General features: G+C 30.3%; 2 protein-coding genes across 2 annotated transcripts in view; one reads left to right on the top strand and one right to left on the bottom strand.

The window, feature by feature from the left end:
• The window catches only part of LOC143236479 (unconventional myosin-VI-like), a 59,616-nt gene that overhangs the window by 4,591 nt on the left and 30,725 nt on the right, over positions 1-24,300 (top strand). Inside the window, exons 4-10 of the mRNA XM_076474765.1 lie at positions 200-269; positions 2,377-2,450; positions 4,533-4,662; positions 12,133-12,297; positions 12,742-12,839; positions 13,498-13,662; positions 23,654-23,819. Coding sequence (XP_076330880.1) covers positions 200-269; positions 2,377-2,450; positions 4,533-4,662; positions 12,133-12,297; positions 12,742-12,839; positions 13,498-13,662; positions 23,654-23,819 — 868 coding nt within the window. The remainder of the gene's footprint in view (positions 1-199; positions 270-2,376; positions 2,451-4,532; positions 4,663-12,132; positions 12,298-12,741; positions 12,840-13,497; positions 13,663-23,653; positions 23,820-24,300) is intronic.
• The window catches only part of LOC143239912 (mitochondrial import inner membrane translocase subunit Tim13), a 364,005-nt gene that overhangs the window by 324,229 nt on the left and 15,476 nt on the right, over positions 1-24,300 (bottom strand). The gene's annotated exons all lie outside the window — the stretch shown is intronic.

Here is a 24,300-nt window from a genome sequence, read left to right as displayed (position 1 = left end):
GAAAGTACTTTTTAATTAAAAATGCATTACTTTGGTTATGAAATAAATGAATGTAATGTATTCTTTTGTGAGTAGTAGAGATGAATTGATGAAAGGATGTGATGAATAAAGTATATGATTTTCTAAGAATTAGAGATTTTAAGTCATTAATTAAAGGAATGTTTGTGCATAAAGTTGTTTTATTTACCTTTTTCAATAGATCATTACAGCACCTTATGACAGTGTATTTCCAGCAGAGGATGATAACAACAAAGATGTGGATGACAATTGTAAGATTTTAGTTTTAGTACATAATTCAATATGTTAGAGAAAATATTGTTTTTTGAATGTTAAACACATATGTTTATACATTTGAAACACATGGGCTAGTGCTGTAAGCCCAATCATATTTACTAATTATCTCCATCACCTTTAATGGTGGAGGTTATGCATACATCTCTGTGGTTGTGTTTGTCATGAAGATTTCTTTAAACCAGTTGAATGGATTTAGATGAAAATTAGTATACATTTGGACTGTGACTGAAACTTAGAAGTTATTATTTGTTGGGTCAAGGTCACATCAAGGCCAGGAAATCCAAAACATCCCTATATGTTATCATTGAAACCAATTTTCACAATATTCACTCAAAAATGATTGGATTTTGATAAATTTATTGCAACTATGTCAACTATTATTTCTTATTGTCCTGCCAAAAATGGTTCATTTTTGTATTTTGTGAGGGGCCAGTATGATTTGTGCTGCATGATGGAGATATTCACTGTACTGAGTGCTTTTCTACTTAATTATTGATTTTGCACAAATAAATGCAGAGTACAAAGAGAAGTAAAATATCAGCTATTTATAATGCAACATTTTTGCTCAAGCAGTGACATTTGTAAATAATGTAAAAATATGAAATGTTTCATATAAGTTGAATAGATTAAAATTGATTATTTTGTAATTGATTAAAACAAGGTGTAAAATCCACAAGAACGGACATAATCATAATTTACTGATGTACATTAAGATTGGAATAATCACAGTGACTGTAGTTTTTATTTTAAATACAATAAATAATAAATTTTAAAGTTAGAGATTCTAAATGCAAAGGTTGAATATACTCTTTGTATTGAGAGTCATTTCTAATAAGTAATCTTATGTTATGTCACTGTACTTCTCTGTCAAAATATATTTTGTCTAATTTTTCAATAGCAGTTTTTATTTTTGATTAAAAGCAGTTTTCTTTAAAATGTTTTAAATTCTCTTTTCATATGTTGAGGTAGCCTCAAGAGCCTTCATATCCTGATTACATATTATTGAGTGAATGCAACAATTTTCTAAATAGACAGACTACTATTATAAAGAAAAAAAGATACAAATAAAACAGTTTAAAAGTAACATTGAAGTGATAGATAGTTACTTGAAAACTAAACAAACAGTTGGAAATAGTAACTAATTACTCATAGAAAAGTTTAAAAAATTGATACATTTGTTACAGCTATTTATAAAAAATGACAAAAGTTTCAAAAGTTATTTAAAACTAATATTTCACTAATAACACAAAAGAAAAAAATTAAAAATAGTGTTAAACAGTTGTTTAAAAAGTAGGAGTCATGAAATTTTGTGTTAGCCAAAATGTGTAGAGTGTGATAGTTTTATTCATTTAATATCTTTTTTTTTCCATTCACATGCTAAACTTTGTAATATAGATAAATATGTATGTGTTTGTGTGTATGTGTGTGTGTATATATATATATATATATATATATATATTAATTTTTGTATATGTGTATATTCAAAACTTTTTAAGGTATATAGTTAAAAATGAGTTAACTTTTCTACTAGGTATTGTTTGCATTTAGATTTTTCTTATATATTTTAATTTTTGTAACATTTAAATTAGTTTTTGAAAGCACAAAACTTTAATTTTATTAACACATTTATTGGTTGATATGCTGAACTGGTGTGGAATTTTAAGAGATTCTTTTCTGAAATTATGTTGAAAGAGTTATATGAATTGACACATTCTTGTCACAATGACATTTTGGTAACATTAGTTTTGTTTTTACTTTTTTTTCCAAAATTATTAAATATGGCCCTGAAAAATTGTATTCCAAAGTTTAATATTTTGTATTTGTACACAATAAAGATTACAAGCCACTTTAATTGTATGGTTACATTTACATTTAGTCACCAGAAATTTGCTTATATCAGCTGTAAAAATTCTTTAAATATTTAAGCATTTTTTGTTTTGTACTAAAATGAATTTTTCTTTACTGTGTTCAGAACTTTGAGCTAATTTTTTGCAGTTTGATCTTATTTTGTTGTTTTTAATTTATTTACAGTGATTTTTGTCTTTTAAACAGTGTTAACACTTAGCAATTTATTCTGAATAGGTGCACTCATGTATTTGAATGAGGCAACACTGCTGAACAACGTTCGTGTAAGATACAAAAGGGATCAGATATATGTATGTATATTAGCATGAAAAACTTTTTTGTATTAGTTATTTCTCTTCAGGAGATTTAAATTTTGTTTTTATTTCATGCTTTACAGTATAAAGTGATAATTCTTAGAACAATATTAATAAGTTGTAAAAATTAAATTTTGAATATAATATTTACTATCACAGAATAATTCAGTACAATATATTTGCAGGTTAATTCTAAAGTATATTTATCTCAAAATAATTAAGCTTTCAGAAAGGCTTGTTTTTTTGTTCTTCCTTGGGTGTTTTTCTGGATGAAGAGCTCATTCATAATATATAATGTTTATGACAAATAAGTGTAACATGAGCTTAGCCTACCTAGAAAGCTGAATGTGGCCTTGAATTTAGTATTCCAGACTATTAGTCTGATGGCTTTTGTTTGGTTTGTGCCTCATTACCACATATTTTTTTTACACCAGTGGAGGTCATATTTCTTGGATCTCTGAAAATGACTGTTCATATTTTTCATAATGTTAATAGCAACATTGCTAAGACACAACAAAAAATTATGCATTGTTACATTTATTCATTAAGTGATATAATATTAACATTTAATAATAAAACTCATCATTTTTAAGTAGTTATCATTCTCATTTTTTTACCACTACCAATTTATACAAAGTTAACACATAAATTGCTACATATCTGTTAATTTACTGAAAGTTTTAGAGGTATACTATTTTAAAACTTTTTATACTTATTAATAAGTATTCATGTACTTTTCTTAGAGCTGTTTATGTACTGTTGGTGATATATAGACCTTATTCATGCATCTTATTTTCTTGATTGGTTATCTCTAGTTATACAAGATTAACTATACCCAAAAAAATGTTAGCACATGCATTGAACAGTGCTTATAAGTCAGTCCTACAAGACTGTACAAAATGGATGGGAATTAGAAGTACTTTCGGTTTTCAAACAGTCAACACTATAACCAAAAAAAACATTGATTGAAGAGGAGTATGTTATTCAGGATGATCCAGTACGACTGATAGACATGTACAATTTGCTCGTTACAGAATGACAGACAAAAAAAAACAGAGAAAACATGTAGCCACCAGTTGAAGTTGAAAATATTTTCTGGTTTCTCATCAAAATGCCAGACTATTACATGTTTCAGAACATGGAATAATATCAAACTCTTCTGGCATATAATTACTTTAGGTCAGGTTTTATGCATAATATAAGGTATCATAGTTAACAAGTTCTTCATGTTTGTGTCATGAAAGCAAATATTCTTCTATACACTAAGGAAGTTAAATTTTAACAATGAAGTTAATCATCTTTAGATAATGAAGAGAAGCAGATGCTGTTGTTTATGCAAATTGCATTTGTCATGCTGAATAAAATAATTTTATTCATTAACACTTCTGATATGTGAAATTATTTAATTATTGCTAGCAATTATGAAAGGCAAACTGAAATAATCAAATCTGTCATAAGCAATAATATTATCAGTTGTTTCTGATGTAATAACATACAATCTACCAATCAGTAGATCCCATTTCACCAACAAAAAGTATTATATATTAAAGTAATGGATATGTTGTAAATTACTGGTATAAATGTTACTTTATTAGGTCAGAACTTTGTGTATTGCACTCCTCACTGACCTGAGGCTCTGATGTTGAGGAAAGAGCCATGCTGTGGCATGCAGCACACTAGGTGTGAGGTCAAGATGCAGTTTTGTTCTTCTTACTGGAAAAGCATACCATAGGGCTAGTACAAAAATATTTGTATAAAATTATTGTGTGTCTTATAATAAGTGAGGTAATGTCACACAAACTGCTGATTAATGATTAACACATTGCATTTTCTTTATTACCATTACTGTCATTGTATTACAGGTGTTCAAAATGTTGAACATCTGTTTTCTTTTTATCAGTCATTGAGCATCATTTGCACATAACATTTTGTGCCAGGTGAATAAGGTCTATACTTGTTTTCAAAAGTTTCTAAAATACTTTTTTCTTCTAATTGATATAAAATGTATATTATATTCCAGTATCCATCTGTTTTTTATTTAAATTATAGTAAATAATGTATACTAATTTGAATTTTCAGACATATGTTGCCAACATATTAATTGCTATCAATCCCTATTTTGAAATAAAAAACTTGTACTCGTCAGACACAATTAAAAAGTACCAGGGAAAATCACTAGGGGTATTACCTCCTCATGTATTTGCAATAGGTAAGAACTTTTGTCAAATGTGATGTTTAAACTTTTTTCTTGTTGAACAGTATTTTTTAAAAGAATTTTTGTAGACGTAATGTTATTTCTTGGCTGTTTCGCAATGTACTCTTAGATATTACTTGAATAATGAGATCCAAGTCATTATGGTGCAAATTTTAAAGTTTTTTTATAACTGTGATTTGATTGTCAGAGAATTAGTTGAACATATGCAGAAAATTAATAATTTTTTATTATACTTATGGAAATTGTATAATTTGAACCTAACAAATGGTTGCTTTTATTCTTAATAAAGTTTTTTTTTACTTTAATCATAGTATCAAAGAGTAGAAATAGAGATACATTTATTTTGTGTAATATCTGAAATATCTTTTTCTTACGAAATATGATGTCTACAGTAATTGCACCTTTAAAAGTAATCAACCATAGGTTGACTTTTATAACAAAAATAGATATTGGCGCTATCTATGAAAACAACTCTCTTTATTATCAACTGAAATGGAGACTTTAGTGAAGGTAGCTGATATTTAAAAGTTAAATTTACCTTCATTTGTATTTCACTTGTGTGCATTATTACATTTCAGTTGAAATAATTAAAATTGTACTTTAACTATGTTCCATTTGAATAGTTCATTTTGGATTTTGAATCAAATGTGTGTAAAAACATGTGTTTTATGTTTGCAGTAAGTCACTGCCCAAAAGGTCATTTACTCAGTATCAAACTCATCAACTGTTTACCAAAAATGTAACTTAAGACTGAATAACATTACTTAAGTGCCTCCCCACACTTTACCCCACTTGTCTCAGGTAAATGTCAAGGTCAGTTGTAGTTCTGTATCCAAATACATATAAACCTGTTATGATACATTACAGTGTGTACCTGATGATGTCTATACTGGGGAACCATGCTGTGAATAAATTATGTATTTGTGAAATATACAATTGTTTTGGTTTTCTCAGTTTTTGAAATACATAAATTGGTTACCTTTATATTGAAATATAGTTGCACTTAAGCTTTGTATTTCATTTGAAATAAAGTTATATAGCTGTAGCTCCATTTAAGTCTCTTTTTGGCTAATCTGAAGGCATTATCAGCTTGTGTATCTTTATATGCTGATAAAACTGTCTCGACTTTTACTCCTTTATCCATTTGTAATACTACTGTGCATTTTTAGATCTGCTCCTGTAGTCCTTTCCTAAAAAACCACTGCACAGTCTCATCTTTGCTTTTTGGAATCACTATTGTCAGCATGAGGATAATCAGCCTTCTACTTTTCAAGCTTTTCTGTGAAAGTGTACAGAGCCACAAAGCCAAAATAGACCTCATAAGTGCTGAGAACAAAGGCAATATATATAAAAATGCTTTACGTAGATCCACTTTTGTACAACCATTGATTTACTCTTTGTGATGGTATGTATTATGGAAAGTATTCACCAATGCGTAATCAACTTTGCATAGGATGATAGATTTGGATTGATGCTGACCTGGATTTTAATCTTATAAGTCATTCTCAAATTCACAAAGATCAACCAAGACCAAACTGAATGAAATATACTTTTCCTTAGTTTTGTTATACACTTGACTTCACTTTTCAGGAAAACTAATATTTAGTGAATGGTATATTTATTTTTAATAAGGTACATTACCTCTACTTACATAAATAGCTATTCTTATTTAGTACTGCCCTTTAAGAAAAAAATTTATGCATGCCACAAGCCTTCTATCTTCTCTCCATTAGAATTGACTGATTCTAATGTATCTCTGATGCAATTCATCGTGTGTCAACCCTGCACCAATAGGAGTGCCATGTACAATCAATGCTTAGAATTTATTATGCCTTTTTCAGCTCAAAATGGTTTATGAATATCTATTTTAAACCTCAACCAGAGAAATATGTATTGTAGCTTTTAGGTCCTTAAGTTATCAGGAGCATAGTGCACAGAAGTCACACAGAGAATCCTATGAACCTTCACTTGATTGATATTCACAACATTATTTTCAATTTTCTGCAATCAGTGCGACAGCATTCCACCTAGGATAGTGGTTGCATGCTCCTTTGGACCATGCATGCTTCTTGAAAGTAAATGGTCAGCTTCCACTTTTATAGTCAAGCAAACTTATGTGAGTTGGCCAGTCACTGGGATTAGTCAATGAATTTGTTGATCAGTCTATCTCTCTGTAGCTTGTTATTATTCCCCACTATGATGTTACAGTGAGTCTCCTGATTAAGTTTAATACACCTGACTGGAATCACCAGCTTCTTTTTACCAACATCTCAAACATTTCTTCCATAACAGTCTTTATGGGAGATTATACAGGTTTTGTCATTATTTTCTGCATCTCTGTCATTGCCCATGGAATCTGTGTATGTTCTACATAATTTCACTTACTCTGAATCATACAAAACCCTAGAAATGCCATCACTTTATTGCCTATTTGGGTTTTGTTATCTCTTTGAAGGCCCTAAAATAAGTTATCAGCTTCCATTATTTTTTTTATTTTAAATGTGCACAAATAAACACCATCTTAATCATCTGTTTGTCTAGTTCTCACTTAATTTTCAGTTTTGTTGAACTTTGTAGGGATGAACTTACTAATATTGTTAAATCACTGCTCATTCCATATATTGATATTAAAGAATGTCATTTGGGAATCAGTGGACAATTTGAGATGAATAAATAGAATAATGACTCTCTTTAGATCATGCCTATCATCAGTGATTGACAATTTAGTTTTGCTAAGATCATAGACAAGTCATTCTAACAATGGCTGTGCATTAAATAGCCATAGTCATGTCTCATATCCTTTTCTCTTTTAAGGGGATGACCTGCTAATATGTAGGTTGTGTGACATGTAAATCAGTTTTAGACATATACATGTCAAATTGTTCTTCTAAAATTCATTCATATCTTTGAAAATGATGGTGCTGTCAAAATCTTCATTGTTCTTTATGTATAGACCATAAGCCTTTTTAATTTGATTTAATATTACCTTAAAAATGCTTTAACCTCCTTGATTATTTTTCTACTTAATTTTTATAAGTTAGTTTTATTATTAATTCTAGTGTTAAGTAAAACCATTGGTGCAACTAGCTAAACAAATTACGACAAAAGAAAAGATGCAATAAACAATTTACTTTGTTTTTAAAAAGTAAGGGTCATTCCATGTCAAATCATCCAGATTTTGGAAAATTTTCCAGGTGACCCCCTCAAAATTCACATGTGCTCATCTACCCATATAATGAAAAATTGCCAAAGATTAGATCAATATCTCTAATAGTTTCTGATTTACAGCCCTGTAATTTTTTTTTTTTTTTTTTGGCAAATTCATTTTCGGGCAACTTTGGCAAGAGCAGTGGTGGTAGAAGGCTGAAATTTGCTACACTGACTGAATTAATTCACAGAATTCAAAAATGGTCTCAAACCAACTTTATCTCTCTTAGGATTTGTATAGTGAGGCTGTAAAATCATCTGAAAACCCAAAATCATAAAAAACATTGGTTTATTTAATAAGCCATAGCTCTAAGACTTAATATGATACAAAGCTGAATTTTTTTTTTTCAAATTTTCTATAACATATCAGTTGATAAATCAGCAATTGTTGTAATTAAAAGTCTGTTAGATCTCCTGTAAAAAAATTTAGTTACATGCAATTTTTTATGACATAGCTAAAAATAGCCCTACTTCAGGCCACAGTTTGATCATGTCACCAGTTATTCAGCCTTTTCAGATTTTTAGCATATATTCTTACATCTCTGAATATGATCTACAAAAAAAAACAAGATGGTGTTCAACCTACTTTTAGAGTTATAATTTTTAAAGTATCCTCTAACCATACGTTTTTTATTTTTTAAAAGTTTAGTTCACGGTGTTACTGTGTGCAAATATATCCAGACAATTTTGAAAAATATTATGAATCCCATTGAAATATTCTAATCAGCCTTTACCATATATTCTTACATCTCTGAACACGATCTTAAAAAAATTCAAGTTTGTGAAAAATAATTAATTAACAGGCAGCCTAAATAAAATAATTGATTTATTTGAATTACATATTTGTAAACAAAAATTGGTTGTTTAGGAGTGTAGAGGTTTTATATCTGCAGTCACTGTAGGAAACCATGGTCCTATTGATTGCTTCAGTTTTACTCAATGTTTTACACAAAAATTTACTTCTGGTAAAAACTGTCAATTCAACTGAATATGTAAAGTTCAATGAGGAAAGTACCAAAAGTATTTGCCTATTCCTCAGCAAACTGATATTAGTTTAACTTCACATAAACAATTCATTTGCAATATTAATTTAATTAATTATCATATACTGTATGACCAGTGACTTTTTTCCTTACATCATCCTGAAACATTAGAAATCTGTCCAAACACATTTGGTTACATTGCACAAGAATGGCTAGATTCTTTTAATAATTGAAGAAATTTTGATGATGACATAATCTTAATTTACTGTGCATTAATGGATCAGTATAAAAGCCAGTGACATAATCTCAGGGGTCATCAGACCATTATGACCACTGAGATGGAGGGTATGCATGATTTACCTGAGTGCAGTATAGGAACTCATTTTGCTGATTCATGTCACTTAAAGAAGTATTACCATAAAACTGGACTAAAAAGATTAGATTCATTTTCCACTGAAGAAATAACACTTTTAACCTGGAGATCAGATGTTCAACAAAATAATTTTGATTCAGTGTCTTTTCATCGTAAGAAGAAATCAAGAAACGAATTGTTCTCATGGCCTGCAAGGTCATGTAAAGATGAAAGTTGGATTCCTTTCCAACATATTCTTTGTCTGATAAGTGCACCTACCGTGCAAGACAGTAGTGCTCGCCACTATGTTCTAAGTCAAAGTGATCTCAACATAATCAAACTCAAACTTCAGAAATTTATTCAAGCTGTCTGAACAAAGCAATGTTTATTTGCTGTTGTTAAGGGTAATTTATTGCCAAAGCAGTTTTTGAAACATTTCATTGTCATGATTATTGTAGTTTGGTGTGACTATAATCTTTCTCAGTTATGCCCCTATTTTAGCATTGTGCTTTTTGTGTCTCATTTACCTTTGTATTTATTATATTATGAATCTTAAACTCAGCCATATCTGCATAACTGTAATGCATACACAATATATTTACATTGCCATGTGAACTAACTAGTTATGCCAATAAACTTGTTCAGAAATGAATTAATTCTTTATTGTTTCTTACAACTTCATTATTTAACATTGTGAATAGCTAGTTAGAATATTTCAGTGGGATTAATAAAATTGTGACAGGTATTTTTCAAAATTGTATGGATATATTTGCACACAGTAACACACGTGAACTAAATTTTTTTAAAAAATAAAAAAACGTATGGTCAGAGGATACTTTAAAAAATTATAACTCAAAAAGTAGGTTGAACACCATCTTGTTTTTTTTTGTAGATCATATTCATAGATGTCAGAATATATGGTAAAAATCTGAAAAGACTGACTAACTGGTGACATGGTCAAACTGTGGCCTGAAGTAGGGCTATTTTTAGCTAAGTCATAAAAAGATGCATGCAACTAAATTTTTTTACAGGAGATCTAACAGACTTTCAATTACAACAATTGCTGATTTATCAACTGATATGTTATAGGAAGTTTGAAAAAAAATCAGCTTTGTATCATATTAAGTCTTACAGCTATGGCTTATTAAATGAACCAATGTTTTTTACAATTTTGGGTTTTCAGGTGATTTTACAGCCTCACTATGCAAATCCTAAGAGAGATAAACTTGGTTTGAGACCATTTTTGAATTCTTTGGGATTAATTCAGTCAGTGTAGCAAATTTCAGCCTTTTACCACCATTGCTCTTGCCAAAGTTGCCCGAAAATGAATTTGCCAAAAAAAAATATTAAATTTTACAGCGCTGTAAATCAGAAACTATTAGATATTGATCTAATCTTTGGCAATTTTTCATTATATGGGTAGATGAGCATGTGAATTTTTTCTAGGCATTCTGTGGGAGTCACCTGTAGCACCCTGGATGATTTGACATAAGGATTTCTGACATATGAAAACAGAACTTTTTTCACGTATTTACTGGTGGTGTAACTACAAGTTTCTAAAGAAATTTACAAAAACAAGACAATATTTTTGTAGAACCTTTCATATTGTAGTGTGTTATAAATTGTGATATTACAGGATTTAAACAAATCAATTGTTGTTCAATTAAGTAAGGTGCTGCTTGAAATGCTTATTACAAAGATGAAGTACAAATATCTCATGAATTCTGTAACTTTTATGTTACACAGAAAAGTATTTTAAACTGAAAACTCAATAAATGGAACTTGTGTAAAAATTTAAAGTTCAAAAAAAAATGAACCAACATTAAAAAACATGATTTTAAAGGGTACTGATTTGGAAAAGTGACATAAATAATTTATATGTGCAATATCTCATATGCACTGCCTGTGAATTTTTTTGTGATTGGATTGTTGAAAGAAGAGTTGGAAAACCTTCATTTGTGTACACTAGATAGAATATGGAAGGGGTGTAGGAAGAAATGGTATGGTTAGGACACCACATAAATTGTAATGGTGTTATAAGGTTCGAAAATCATTTTAATAGAATATATTAAACCTCTTTTTTTTTATTCAAATGTGTAATCTTTCATTTCTTTAAAAGTGCTTTTAAGTTTTTAATAATATATGAAAAAACGTTTATATCAATGTAGTAAAGGTTGCAGTATGCAAGTTAAAACATTAATTTTTTGATTGAAAGCTATTTTAAGCTATAGAATTTTAGTGACACTGCTATATCTTCAAAGGATGAATCTGTATCATAGGTTTAAGTATTATTTATTTGCTATCTATTTTTTACAGTAGATTTATGTAATGTACCTTGAATATATACATTCCAACTTCTAAACTGGTGGTGTCTTCTGGTGGAACAGTGGTAAATGTATAGACTTACAATGCCAGAATCCAGGGTTCAATTCCCCACAGTGAACACAACGAGTAGTCAGTGTGACTTTACTCTGAAGCAAAGAATCAACTAAATTAGTGACATTAGTTTTAGTGGGATTGATACTTAAAACAGTTTCAATGGAAATCCTCAATGTTACAAAAATTTGTTAACCTAAACAAGCTTAATTCTACTTAACATTGACAAGACCAGGCTTAAATATGAATACATCAGTATGAGAACTAAGATTGTCTGTGTTCATTTTTCACTAGGGGAAAGATTTGAATCACTGCTCTTACATACCTCACTGATTTTAAATGTTTAGTGTACTAAGTTGGAGAAATGTGGTGAAATATACCTTCAGTCATCTGTGATTTTAATCCTACTTATTAGGCCTAATATAATGCTTCAGTGCTACATTTGATTAGGTTTTCTAACAACTACTGTTTAGAGTTCTGTATACTATTGATAATTTTCTATAATGTTTTTAACAACATTTAACTGAAGAAACTATTGACCAATAGGTGACAAAGCTTTTAGAGACATCAAGACCTGCAAACAGAGTCAGTCTATCATTGTTAGTGGAGAGTCTGGAGCAGGAAAGACAGAGTCAACAAAATACATTCTTCGATATCTCTGTAAATCCTGGGGTAGTCATGCTGGGCCCATTGAGCAGAGGATCCTTGATGGTAAGCCTTACATAATTTTTCCATTCTGATTGATATTATACAGTTATTTAGAATGCAAGTATAAATCTCAAGGAAAGTATGTACATTAAATGGAGCTTCTAAATTATTGTATATTAAACATAGCTTTACCAAAAATCCCTTGTAATTATTACATGAACAGTATAAACAACATAAGTGTTCTTTGTTGTTGTATCAACTTTTTCTTTTTTCTTCTGTATTTCCATTTTTATGAAGAAGAATTTATGGTTTTATCAAGTAAAGTATAAGTAACCTGTTTATTGAAGTAAAAATAATTAGAACCACAATGAATCTTTAGTGATATGAACTTGTGGGAGTTGTGATAACATAATATTTTTTTATCAAGTGAAATATTCATGGTGTGTAAAAAAAAAAAAAAAACATTATAATGAGCAGATGAAATTATTATTATTTTTTTTGTTCTAGCCAACCCTATTCTTGAATCTTTTGGTAATGCTAAGACTGTACGAAACAATAATAGCAGTAGATTTGGAAAGTTCATTGAAATTCATTTTGACAAAATGGTAGGTGATGCATTCTGTGTTTTTACTTGTATTTTATGTAATATTTAATTTTTTTTCTCTACAATCACTTCAACAGAAAGTAAGTACTGATTGCTATCATTACAAGTGAACTCATTCTTTAAGCCAATAAAGTAATAAAGTTGATCAGTTAAAATAAAGCACAAACAGAAGTTCTACATAGTTTAAATTTGTTATGACAGTTGGTAGACATTTATATAGATGTTGTATCTTCTATGAAAACTGTCAGACTTATAAAGAACTTTATAAGAATTTACACCTATACTTGAATAAACTTTGTAATGTTTTATACAACTTATTAAAGTAATAAATAAATAAAGTCAGTGAAAAAAGCATGTAGAGTATTAGATATAATATTAAACCAACGTGCACAGTGTATTAGATGTTCAGTGATGTTACATGAATGTATCTCATACTGGTGTAATAAAATTATAAGCAGGCATGGGCAGTGTATTAGGTGTAATAAATTAAACTGACATATACCATTTATTAGACATAATACAATATCCAGTCAGCACGCGGTAACTTATTACATATATTGTGATGTTAAACAAACATGTAAGTTTATGAGATATTATTTAAATTGCTTACTATTCACAGCATGTCTTGATTTTTATAGTATGTAAATACATTTTTTCAGTATTCTGTAGTAGGAGGATACATCTCTCACTACCTACTTGAGAAGTCTAGGATCTGTAGTCAAAACAATGGGGAGAGAAATTACCATATATTTTATCAGATGTGTAGTGGAGCACCTGAGCATCTGCAGAAACAACTAAAACTTGCCAGTCCTGATGCTTTTGAGGTAATCATTAGTTCTGTCACTGTCAAAAGCTCCAAACAAGTAATTTGTTTATTAAAGTTAGCACACATACATTTCCTTACTCTTAAATGAGAAGACAAGAAGTTAAATTCTCTATAGTAAATTAGTTGATGAATTAGTTTGATTCTCAATTTATGGATTACTAGTATCTTTTTTTTTAAATATATATACATAAACTTTTTAAGTTATTTTGTTTTAATAGATGAATGTATTATTGTGTCACAGTCTCTTCTGACTTGGTATTTTAAGCTAGACATATTTGCAGATTTGTTGATGTGTCCTTTTTCTTGAACTGAAAAGTCAGACCACTAAACATAAATGTTTTCACAACAATGCAACATTGAATTTTGCCAAACTTTTTTTAAAACATATTTTGTTTGTTATATGTATCTCATTATATCAATATTTACTGGAAGTAGTATTAAAGTGCATATTAAATCTATCCTACCCAGTTGTGGCCATTCTATCCTTAGAGCAAATTTGCTCATGCAATTAAAACAAAATCTATATAGGAAACAAGCTTGTAGTCATTCTTGTCAACTTGCCATTTTTCTATATATTTTTTATAAAAAAATTTCAGTGTTGAAGTTTGTTCAATAAAATTGTTTATTTATTTATTAGATTTTACACACATAAAAATTATAAATTTTCACTTTGGGTTGATTCCGGCATGTTTGAAACAAAAATGTTGTTTGTGAATTTTTGCAATTTTTTCTGAGCATAATATGGCTTTTATAGCTCCCTAGAAGAAAACTAAAACAGATTAGAACAAAATAATGCCAATTTGAACCTGGTAATTTCAATGTAATTGTAGTTTTATTGATTGTAGGAAGTCAAAGCTACTCAACTTTGGTTATCTAAGTTTTCAAAAGCTGTTAGCTAGTGATATAAGCACATAATAAAAGTTTTCTTTTCAGTTATAGAATCTGATATAGCATTAAGTTAATGAAGACTTATATAAATATTGCAAAACAAAAGTGATAAATGTTAAGCTTGATAATGTGTTGCTAGAAGAAAAGATTATCATAAACAACTTCAGTCACAATTACAAACTTGATCTTTTTCTCAAAGAATATTTTATCATTACATACTTCATGTGAATTATAATGTTGCAATATGATAGGAAAATAAATGTTTTTGTGGAACAAAATGTGGTACTCCTAGTTAGATCATTTTGCACTTGATCCTATTCTATTTCCTTGACAACTACAATGTTTGTAAGGCTTATGAGTCTAAGTAACTGCTTGAGTGAGAAATGAAAACTGTCAAATAGAAATGCAAAAACAAATTATATAACTTAATATAAAATGGGATCAAAAGTTTAATTAAATTAAACCCTCTGATTACCCTGTCCACTCAAATACTTTTTACTTCACATGATGCAAAGTTTTAGTGTCTCACAAGCGAGCTACTTGTATTAATTGTAATAACTTGTGGGTAATGTATTTTGATAGTATAACATTAGCTAAACATTCCCTAAGTAATTTATAACTTATAAGCACATGGACAGGAGCTAGTCATGGTTCAAAGGGCAATAAAACAATAACATTTAATTATAAATAGGTATACACTGTTACAAACTTAGAGATAATTAGGATAAATGAATGGGTTTTATATTACAATATGAAGTCATTAAAGAGAGAAAAAAATGGAAATTTATGTATATATATGTATTTTTGTAATTATGAGGTCGGTCAGATTTACCATTCCCATTTTGAGTTAGGTTAGAGAAAATAACATAAATTATTAAGTTTTACTGAAAATAAGTATTTGAAATGCATTTAAGAGGTCTTAGGAATTGCACAATGGAATTTTGAGATTAGGAAAAGCATTTTTAATTTTAACAAAAATTACTTTGCAAATGGTCTGCTCAAAACAAATACTCAATATATTTATGGACAAATATTTTTTTTTATTTTATTAGAAATACTTCACTAAAATATAATTTTTTTTCTGTGTTAAAGACTTATGAAATACTGCCAAATTTATGATGATACACATACTATATTGAAAGTTCAAAGTATTAAATATATAAAAAGTAAACAAGTACAAGGAAGTCACATGATTACTCAAATGGGCTTGACTCCATGTTGATAGAGTTAATAAAGAGCCTTACAATGCAACTAAAATGAAGGCAAATGTGACTAAAATGTATTATTTGGTGGACAGAATTATTCTTATACATGCCATTTGACAACTACATTTTCTGTCAGCGGACAATTTAAATTTCGGATGCACATTCTACTTCCAATCCACCTTTCCTTTTCTTCATCATCCCAAACTTCCTGCAAGGACTGACATTTTTATTTCAGTCCTTTTCATTTGATTTGTAAAAAAACACATGCAAATGTGATTATGTGTGTTATAATATGCCTAAGGAGAGCAGAAAGAAATCATTTTAAGGAGATTTATGCTTGTGGCTCAGAAAACTCTGATGAAAATCTTGTAAAAATAAAAAAGAAGTAAGTTGTGTACTTTATTATTTCTCATAGTTTGATAAAATTAATAATTCTGCTAAGATATTTGTAATGCTATCCCTATTTCCACAGGTACCTTTTATGGCCATGACAAACTTTATGTTAAATTAATTTATATTAGTTTAAATATTAAACTACTTTATGTTATACCAATTACAATAACATAACAACTTAGCTAATAATCCATATTTTAGTAGTATATTAGTTTTGACTTCTAATTTTACAAGGCAATATTTTAACAAATCCTGAATTTTCCTCAGTGTGACACATGACATATTTTCTCTCAACATGTCATCATTCCTATTTTATCTGCCACCTCTTGAAAATGTACATAATTAAATGTAAATTTACTTTCTATAACATTGTCATTGTCCAGTCGAATCATATTTAATATAGTCTTCAATTTTGTTCAGTTACAGAGCTGTTAAATAGAAAATCTATCAGATCCTCTCTTTTGTAATTCATAAATAGTTCTCTCTAACATTTAATTATGTATTCTCTATAACCAGCAGAAACACAAGGCTTTCATCTATTAAATGATGCATTGTGTGATGTATTGTTCTGAATGGTTAAATCTCAGTTTCACTCAAAGTACCAACATTGCTCCTGTTAGAAAGTCAACAACAATCTTGGGTTAATTTATTATGACTATTGCAGAGATATAAAGTGAGAAATATTTTGAGAGGTAAGAGAATTTTGTCTACTTTTTGCAAGTTGTTAGTCTGTATTTTATGGTGCATTATTTAATTAAGGAAAAAGTAAGTGCAATATTATAAGTAGTATAAAAAAATTAGAGTTAACCTCCTTTGATAATTGAGAGCAAGAAAGAAGATTGGGTAACTATTTTATTTCTTGTTTGTTATCTTTATTCTTTATGTGTAATTATAAAAGTAACTAAGGTGCAAAAATATGGATCTTTTTAGGTTACCTAAGATTCAATTAATAATAATGTAACTAACATATTTCATGAGGTTTGCATGCAAGCTGTGGGTACTACTTGTAGTACCATTTGGGTATTGTAATTCAATAGCATAAGGTGAGATGCATGTGCACCAAATGATTTATAACTTTTAATGGCACAGACAGTAGTTAGTAATTGTTCAAAGGGCAGTAAAGCAATAAAATTTCATTATAAATAGAGGTATACTGATATGATCTTTAGAGCTACTTAAGATAAATGAATGTAGTTTCATGTTGTAATTTGAAATCATTCTAACAAGAAAAAAGGGTAATTTAGATTTATTTTGATTTTTTTTGGTGGTTATGAGGTTGATCAAATTGACAGCTTTTGTTTTGAGATAGGGTATATAAAATAACTAGTAAAGTAATAAAGTTTTACTGAAAAAAAAACTTTTAAAGAGCATTTAGGAGGTCTTAAGAGTCACAGAAATTTGAGATTTTTGAGATGAGGAAAGGTATTTTTAATTTTAATATCAAAATTACATTACACAGTATTTAAAACAAATATGCAACATATTCATGGACAAATATTTATTTTATTATATTAAAAATACTTCACTAAAAATATTATTTTTTTTTGTTAAATACTTTTAATATTAACTGAAAGACTACCAAATTTTGTGAAAATATACACATTGTATTGAAAGAAGTATTAAAAATAACATAAGAAGTACAAAGAGACCATGTGGTTGGTCATATAGATGGAGTCTGATTGAGGGGGTTAAAGTATATGGATGATAAACATTAGATGTACTAAGAAACTAAGTGATACTTGGAAGCTGTTTAATTCTTCACTTCCAACTTTTGTCATGTGGCATTGCTAGCAGAAGTGACCTTGCATGTATAAAAGTACATTATGCTGCCACTCGGTTTTAAATAAATGTATTTTATCACCATAATTATTTATATTCCTAATGAATCACATATTTAGTAAATAGGTATTACTAATAAATTAAGTATAAGACCTGAAAAAAACAAGAAAATAATGAAATTATTTTTGCAAGTATTGAGTTAAAAGCGACTGTAGGACCTGCCTGGCTATGGATACAATGGAGAACCTCATTAAGATTTCTTCAGATGGAAGTAGTACTGCATAAGTTTGATACTGTTGTGTTGTCATTAGATGGAAAAATATTTCAAACAGGAAATTAGCCATAGCCAGATTGTATTAGAATAAAAGAGGCAGATTTTTTTTGAGTACAGCCAACTTAAGAGGGCTGTAGTTGTTTCTTTGTCCTTCACTCATTACTATTAGATTTATCTAAATGTTTAAAGACCAGAAGTAATTTTGTAGCACACTTTCTGACTAAAAAAAAAGTGCTATGTAATCCATAACCATATTTAATAATAAATCAACATCATTAATGCTTTCTTTATCAAGTTCAAATAACGTATGTCATGTGATGTAATTTCCTTAATTAAGCAAATTTGAAAATGTGATTTCCAAGAAGATATTTTGGCTCCACATGCATAACAGCTTGATCCCTTATACATCTTCCTGAGAGATCTGTATACCAATAGTCTTGAAATACCTCCCACCTATAAAATTTATGTTCAACATGAACTGTGCTAGAAAATGATGACATCATCATGCAACAATAGCCTTTCAGCAGTAGGAGGGCTGCACAGTATCCTTGTACCGGTCTCTCCCAAGTAACCTTTTTTTTTATTTCAGCATTTTATCAAATGGATGTGTTTAAAACAATTAATTACATGAGATTTGTAATAGTTTCTTTATTTACTAAAGAACAAGAAATTATTATTATTGTTGCTTATCCATAATGAATTTTCTACTTTATCCTGGCTACTGTGAGTTTTATTATCTGTGGAGGGATATGACTGCCATTGTTCAATGCATTGTGTTGTAGGTTCATTTATACGTACAAGACCTCCTCTTCCCATCCAGTCAGCTGAAGTTACTTCTCCTTTGTTTGAACATGATGAGGATGACACTTATTTCGATCAGCTGTTTCCCTTTGTGGGGTTTGTTCTAGTTGCTGCTATCAGTGAGGAAAAAAATCCTCACCCTTCTAATCTCTTTCTTGACATGATTTTGGAGATATGTCCTTCTCTCTCTTTCTTTCTCCAGTGTCTTTCAGTTCCTCCCATTCTGTACTAAACAACATCCAGACTTAAGATTACTTTGTGTTCCCTTCTTTTCCTGATACTTGGATGTATGTGAACTCATTTTTTGAACAATTACGTAAGTGTATCAAATACTTTCTCTTCCTTGTCTACTCCACTTTTTGTTCAAGTTTACAGCCATTTTTAATTTATTTTCCTTGATTCTCACTCCTTTAAATATTTTAAATGTTTGAATGGTGAACCTCTTAGCTTCTGTTTCACTTTATAGTACCCAATTTTTGCACTTATATATCTTTCTTATTACCCTATTATATTATCTCTCATTCCTTCACCTTATTTCTGAGATTTTTAATCATACTTCTGAGTGGTTTTCTGGAGAGGTTTGTTCTCTTCTTTTTCCCACATTAGCTCATAATACTGTTACTGCTTTATCCCTCCTTACTTAGTTGTATTCATCCTTTATCTCTATGTCTAAGAGGAACAGATTTCTTGTAAGCAAGATTTGCACTTTTAATTTACACTCTGTGTGTGAGATTCTTTTGATTTTGGGAACTCTAGCTTCTCTGGAACCACTTGTTTTTTAGACAGCACACACATACACTTCCTTCAGTGGAATGTTTTCTTCAGATCTGTTGTTCATAATATTGTGTCTTCCCTCTTCTCTTTTCAAGGACCTGTCTTGTTGGCTTAACCATGCCAGTACTAAGGTGGGCATTCCCATCTTTTCATAAATGTTTCTTTGCCAGACTGGTTTGGTTAACATGACTTTAAATGTGTGGAAGCCAGAGGAGTATTCACTCCACATCAACATACTCAAACTTCTTGCAGTTCTTTGGGCATATTCCCTTTTCCTCCTTCTTCTTTTGGGTAATTTGGTCCCAATACATTCTGTTAAATCCACATTGTTTCTCATATCAATTGTTGAGGGTTACCTGTGACCAGAACTCTTTACTTTCACACTTTCAACCTGCTATTTTGGACTCATTCCCATTTAGTACATTTTATAGCTAGTCAAGTGCTAAGGGTTCTGAATATGGTTATAGATCACCTTTTTTTGGCTGAACCATGTTCTACTCATGTAGTGGTCTCTCCATTCTCAGGTTTTTCATTAGATTTGCTCTTTGTTGGTTATGCCTTTCATTGATGCATTTGCTACTGTTCTCAACAGCATATGTCCCCTCTTTTGGTTCCTAAGTTCTCATCCTTTGGCCTTGGGTGTTGATGTTTTCAACCAGGACTGGTCTTATCATTTTCTACATGCTTGTTCTCTTCTTTGTCTCCTCACTCAGGTTCTTTCCTTGACCCATGACATTCGTTACTGAGTATTGTGATTTTACCTCTTTACCTTGCCCAGTCCTGGTTTTCTCCACCTTAAAAAATGGTATCCATGCTCTTTCTTCTTCTCCAACCTCTTGTCGTTTTTCTTTTTTTTTCACCCAGGAGTGTTGTATCTTAATCTTTATGTGTAGGATATATTTGGTCCATTATCCACAGGACCATATACTGCAATCATGTAGCCTTTTTCTTATCCCATTCCATCATTCCTCAACTTTGTTCATTTTTTGAAACAAGTGAAGATATTTTTAACATTGGCTTATCTTCCACTTCCATACTCTGGGTTCTTTCATTCATTTTTTACATTGTTGTTATTGGGTGGATTTGTCAACTACATTTTCTATTACTGCTGTGTGTTTTTTTTCCTTCACTCTTCAGTTTTTCTGATTCTTCTTTCTTCACTCTCTCTCTCTTCCAACTGTTATAGCTGATTGGGATCTTAATGGGATTTTGTAAGTTTCACACATGTTTCAGTTGTTGGCTTCTTGTTCTTTACACCATCTTTCTTTGAAAACATACTTGCCTGTGGTTGTCATTGGAATAAATATGCCATCAATGCTTTTACAACTCACTTTCCTTGTACTTATTTCTTCCACTACCCACTTTTCTTCTCTAATTTTAGCTGTTTGAGAAAGTTATCATTCTTTCTTTTCTATCTTCCCCTCTTTCTCCTCAATGCTTGTTTGGACCTGGATTTCCTTCTGTGTCCAGTTTGTACTGATCAGTGTTATTTGAGATTAGTGTCTCCTACGTAAAGTTCTCATCATTATCGTTTGTTTCTTCTGTACGATTCCTCTTTGTCCACAGACTTAATTGCTTCCTTCCTTTACTGACCAGACGTGCCAGCTTCTCCAACTGGTGTATTCATTGCATCAAATTTGTCACCTATTCCACTGTCTTGTGTCTCATTTTTGCTAATCCTAGGATTAGATATTGCAATCTGGCATGTAGTCAAATCCAAACCATCTCCCATTCTTTTCATCATCTGGCTGTGTTATCTCCTGTAGATGGCTGTTGTTGTCTTCCTGGTTATGCTAATTTCCCAAAACCTGCATTGAACCATGGGTAGTGAAAAGAGCTCAGCCAATCTACTTTAGCTCATCAGTCTCCATTGTCAAGATGGGGTGTTTCTTTAAGATCATTGGGATATCTATTTGTTTTTAAACTTACTCAATTGCTTGATCCAGATAGTACCATTCTATGGACTGTCATTGGAAAAGCCAACACCAAGGAAATGATTTTCTACTTCTTTGGTTCTTTCAGGCATCTTATGTGGAGCTAGCCATTTCTTTGGGTTTCACCAACTTGAATTTTTCATCCATATTTGCTCTTTCAAATGCAATATAGGAAACCCTTTCTGCTTCTCAGTTCTTAGCTATTAGGGTAGTGAGGATTGGAGAGTTCCTTACCTATTGCATACAGCACAATACAGTTGAAAGTAGTGCAGTGACAGCACTGTCTCTGTAGAATGAGCCATCCCTGAAACAGCTTTTGTGCCCTCCTCTTGCATAGGGACAGGCTTGTAACCCCATCTCAGTCTGTTTAGTTGAGATGAGGTGAGAAACACAGAGTTCATTCTGATTATAACTACACTTCTTGTATTCCTGATCACTGTGTGTGGGTGCATGGTTGGTAATGCAAAACTTCTATCCACTCCTGTGACATTTGGAGTATTGTTGTTTTTCTTCCTCTACTCTGAGACAAGATGAGGTCTGTTACAAATGACTGTAGAGCCCTTGCCATTGGGTGTCATACTCCATAGGTTTTCTCTTTGGGTACTTTCTGAAGGGAACTGATTTATGTTTAATGCTTATAACAGCCCCTCCATCATATCAATGTGGTATTTCTAGATATTTTATACAGAGGTTGAGGTATTATCTCAGAAGTTAACATTTTCCTTACATGAAAATGTATTTCTGATTATATATATATGTGTGTGTGTGTGTGTGTGTGTACATACAAATACTCATGTTATACGCCTTTCTAATTGTCCTCCCCACATTCAGTGCGCTTTCTTCATGCCTTGTCTTAGAATGAAGTTATTTCAAGTACAAGTGCTCAGGGAAGCATTACTTAGTAAGAAGGATGTGTTGTTCTCCTATTGGTGGAGGGCTAATGTCACAGGATGATGTATGTAATTCATGCTAAACACATAATTTTTTAGGTGGGAATTAGCTCAAGGCTAGTAATATGAAAATATTATAGGCAATTGTATGAGGGATCAAGCTATTCTATCTGTGGATGTGAGTATCTATTGGAAATATATTTTTAGGTAAGGAAAATGTTAATATTGAATTTGTATAGTGCTTCAGGGTAATGGCTACCGATACTTTGATTTGGCTAGAAATTTTTTTATTGTAGGCAGTTTTTGCTTCTTATAAGATATGTTGGTATAGAGGGTTGAAACAAGATTAATTTGCTTATGACTTTGATATAGTAAAAAAAACATATTTTATTTTATGCTAAAGGTCATAAACATAGTGAAATTGCATGTAGTGTTTTTAAAATCAGAACAAAGATAAAATTTACAAATTTATACAATAAAAAGCTTTATTGGAAAATTATACAAGAATACATGAAAATTACTATTTGAAATCTTTAACAAAGTATTTTTAATTATTTCATAGAAAAACATGTCATGATAAAATCATTTTGACATGCCACCAGTGACTCAGCAGTAAGTCTCAAAGCTTACTAAAACCTGGGTGTTAAAAATCATGGTTCTTAACAAAATTAAAAACAAACACATCATTTTAGGATTTCAAAGCTGTGGTTTCATACAAATATCACATATAAAATAAGATATTTTGCAGAAGGTACATGATCTGCAGAAAGTTAATCTTACCTTTCACACAATGTCATTCAATTTTGTTTTGTTTTCAGTGTGCATCAGCAAATCACATAACAAGCACTTCAAAGCAACACACCTGGATGTTTAAGTTAATAACTTTAATATACCAAAACATGCATACTATTATTTACAGGATACTAAATTGACTTGAGTTTCTTTTTCAATTCATGATGTTCTGTTTATTTCTAATAATTTAGGAAGTTTTACATTTAGTAATTTATTAAAGCCACAGTTCTTTAATTCACAATGTAATACTTACTTCTAGTACTTAAAAAGGAGCTGCACTCAGTACTTCACCTCTACTGCTACTGAAACAATCCTCAGTGCAAACAGAAAATCTAAAGATCATCAACTGAAAGGTCCATTAAAAGATCCAATTGTGGATGATGTTAGAGATTTTCAACATCTTGATAAGGCTCTACACAATATTGGTAAGACATCTAGTAATGCTTTAATATTAGAAAAAGTAGAATGGGTCATTCCATGTCAAATCATCCAGGGTATTGCAGGTGACCCCCACAGAATGCCTTGAAAAAATTCACATGTGCTCATCTACCAATATAATGAAAAATTGCCAAAGATTAAATCAACATCTCTAATAGTTTCTAATTTACAGCCCTGTAAATTTAAATATTTTATTTTTTATTTTTGGCAAATTCAGTTGCTGGAAACTTTGGCTGCTTAAAGCTACAAGAGTAATGGTGGTAGAAGGCTGAAATTTGCTACACTGACTGAATTAATCCCACAGAATTCAAAAATGGTCTCAAACCAAGTTTATCTCTCTTAGGATTTGCATAGTGAGGGATGTAAAATCACCTGAAAACCCAAAATCATAAAAACATTGGTTTATTTAATAAGCCATAGCTCTAAGACTTAATATGATACAAAGCTGATTTTTTTTTTTCAAATTTC

The sequence above is a fragment of the Tachypleus tridentatus genome, chromosome 13 (assembly GCF_004210375.1).
Source record: "Tachypleus tridentatus isolate NWPU-2018 chromosome 13, ASM421037v1, whole genome shotgun sequence".
Taxonomy (NCBI): domain Eukaryota; kingdom Metazoa; phylum Arthropoda; class Merostomata; order Xiphosura; family Limulidae; genus Tachypleus; species Tachypleus tridentatus.
Note: the sequence above shows the minus strand (reverse complement) of the source record. Positions and strands in the feature narration are given on the sequence as shown.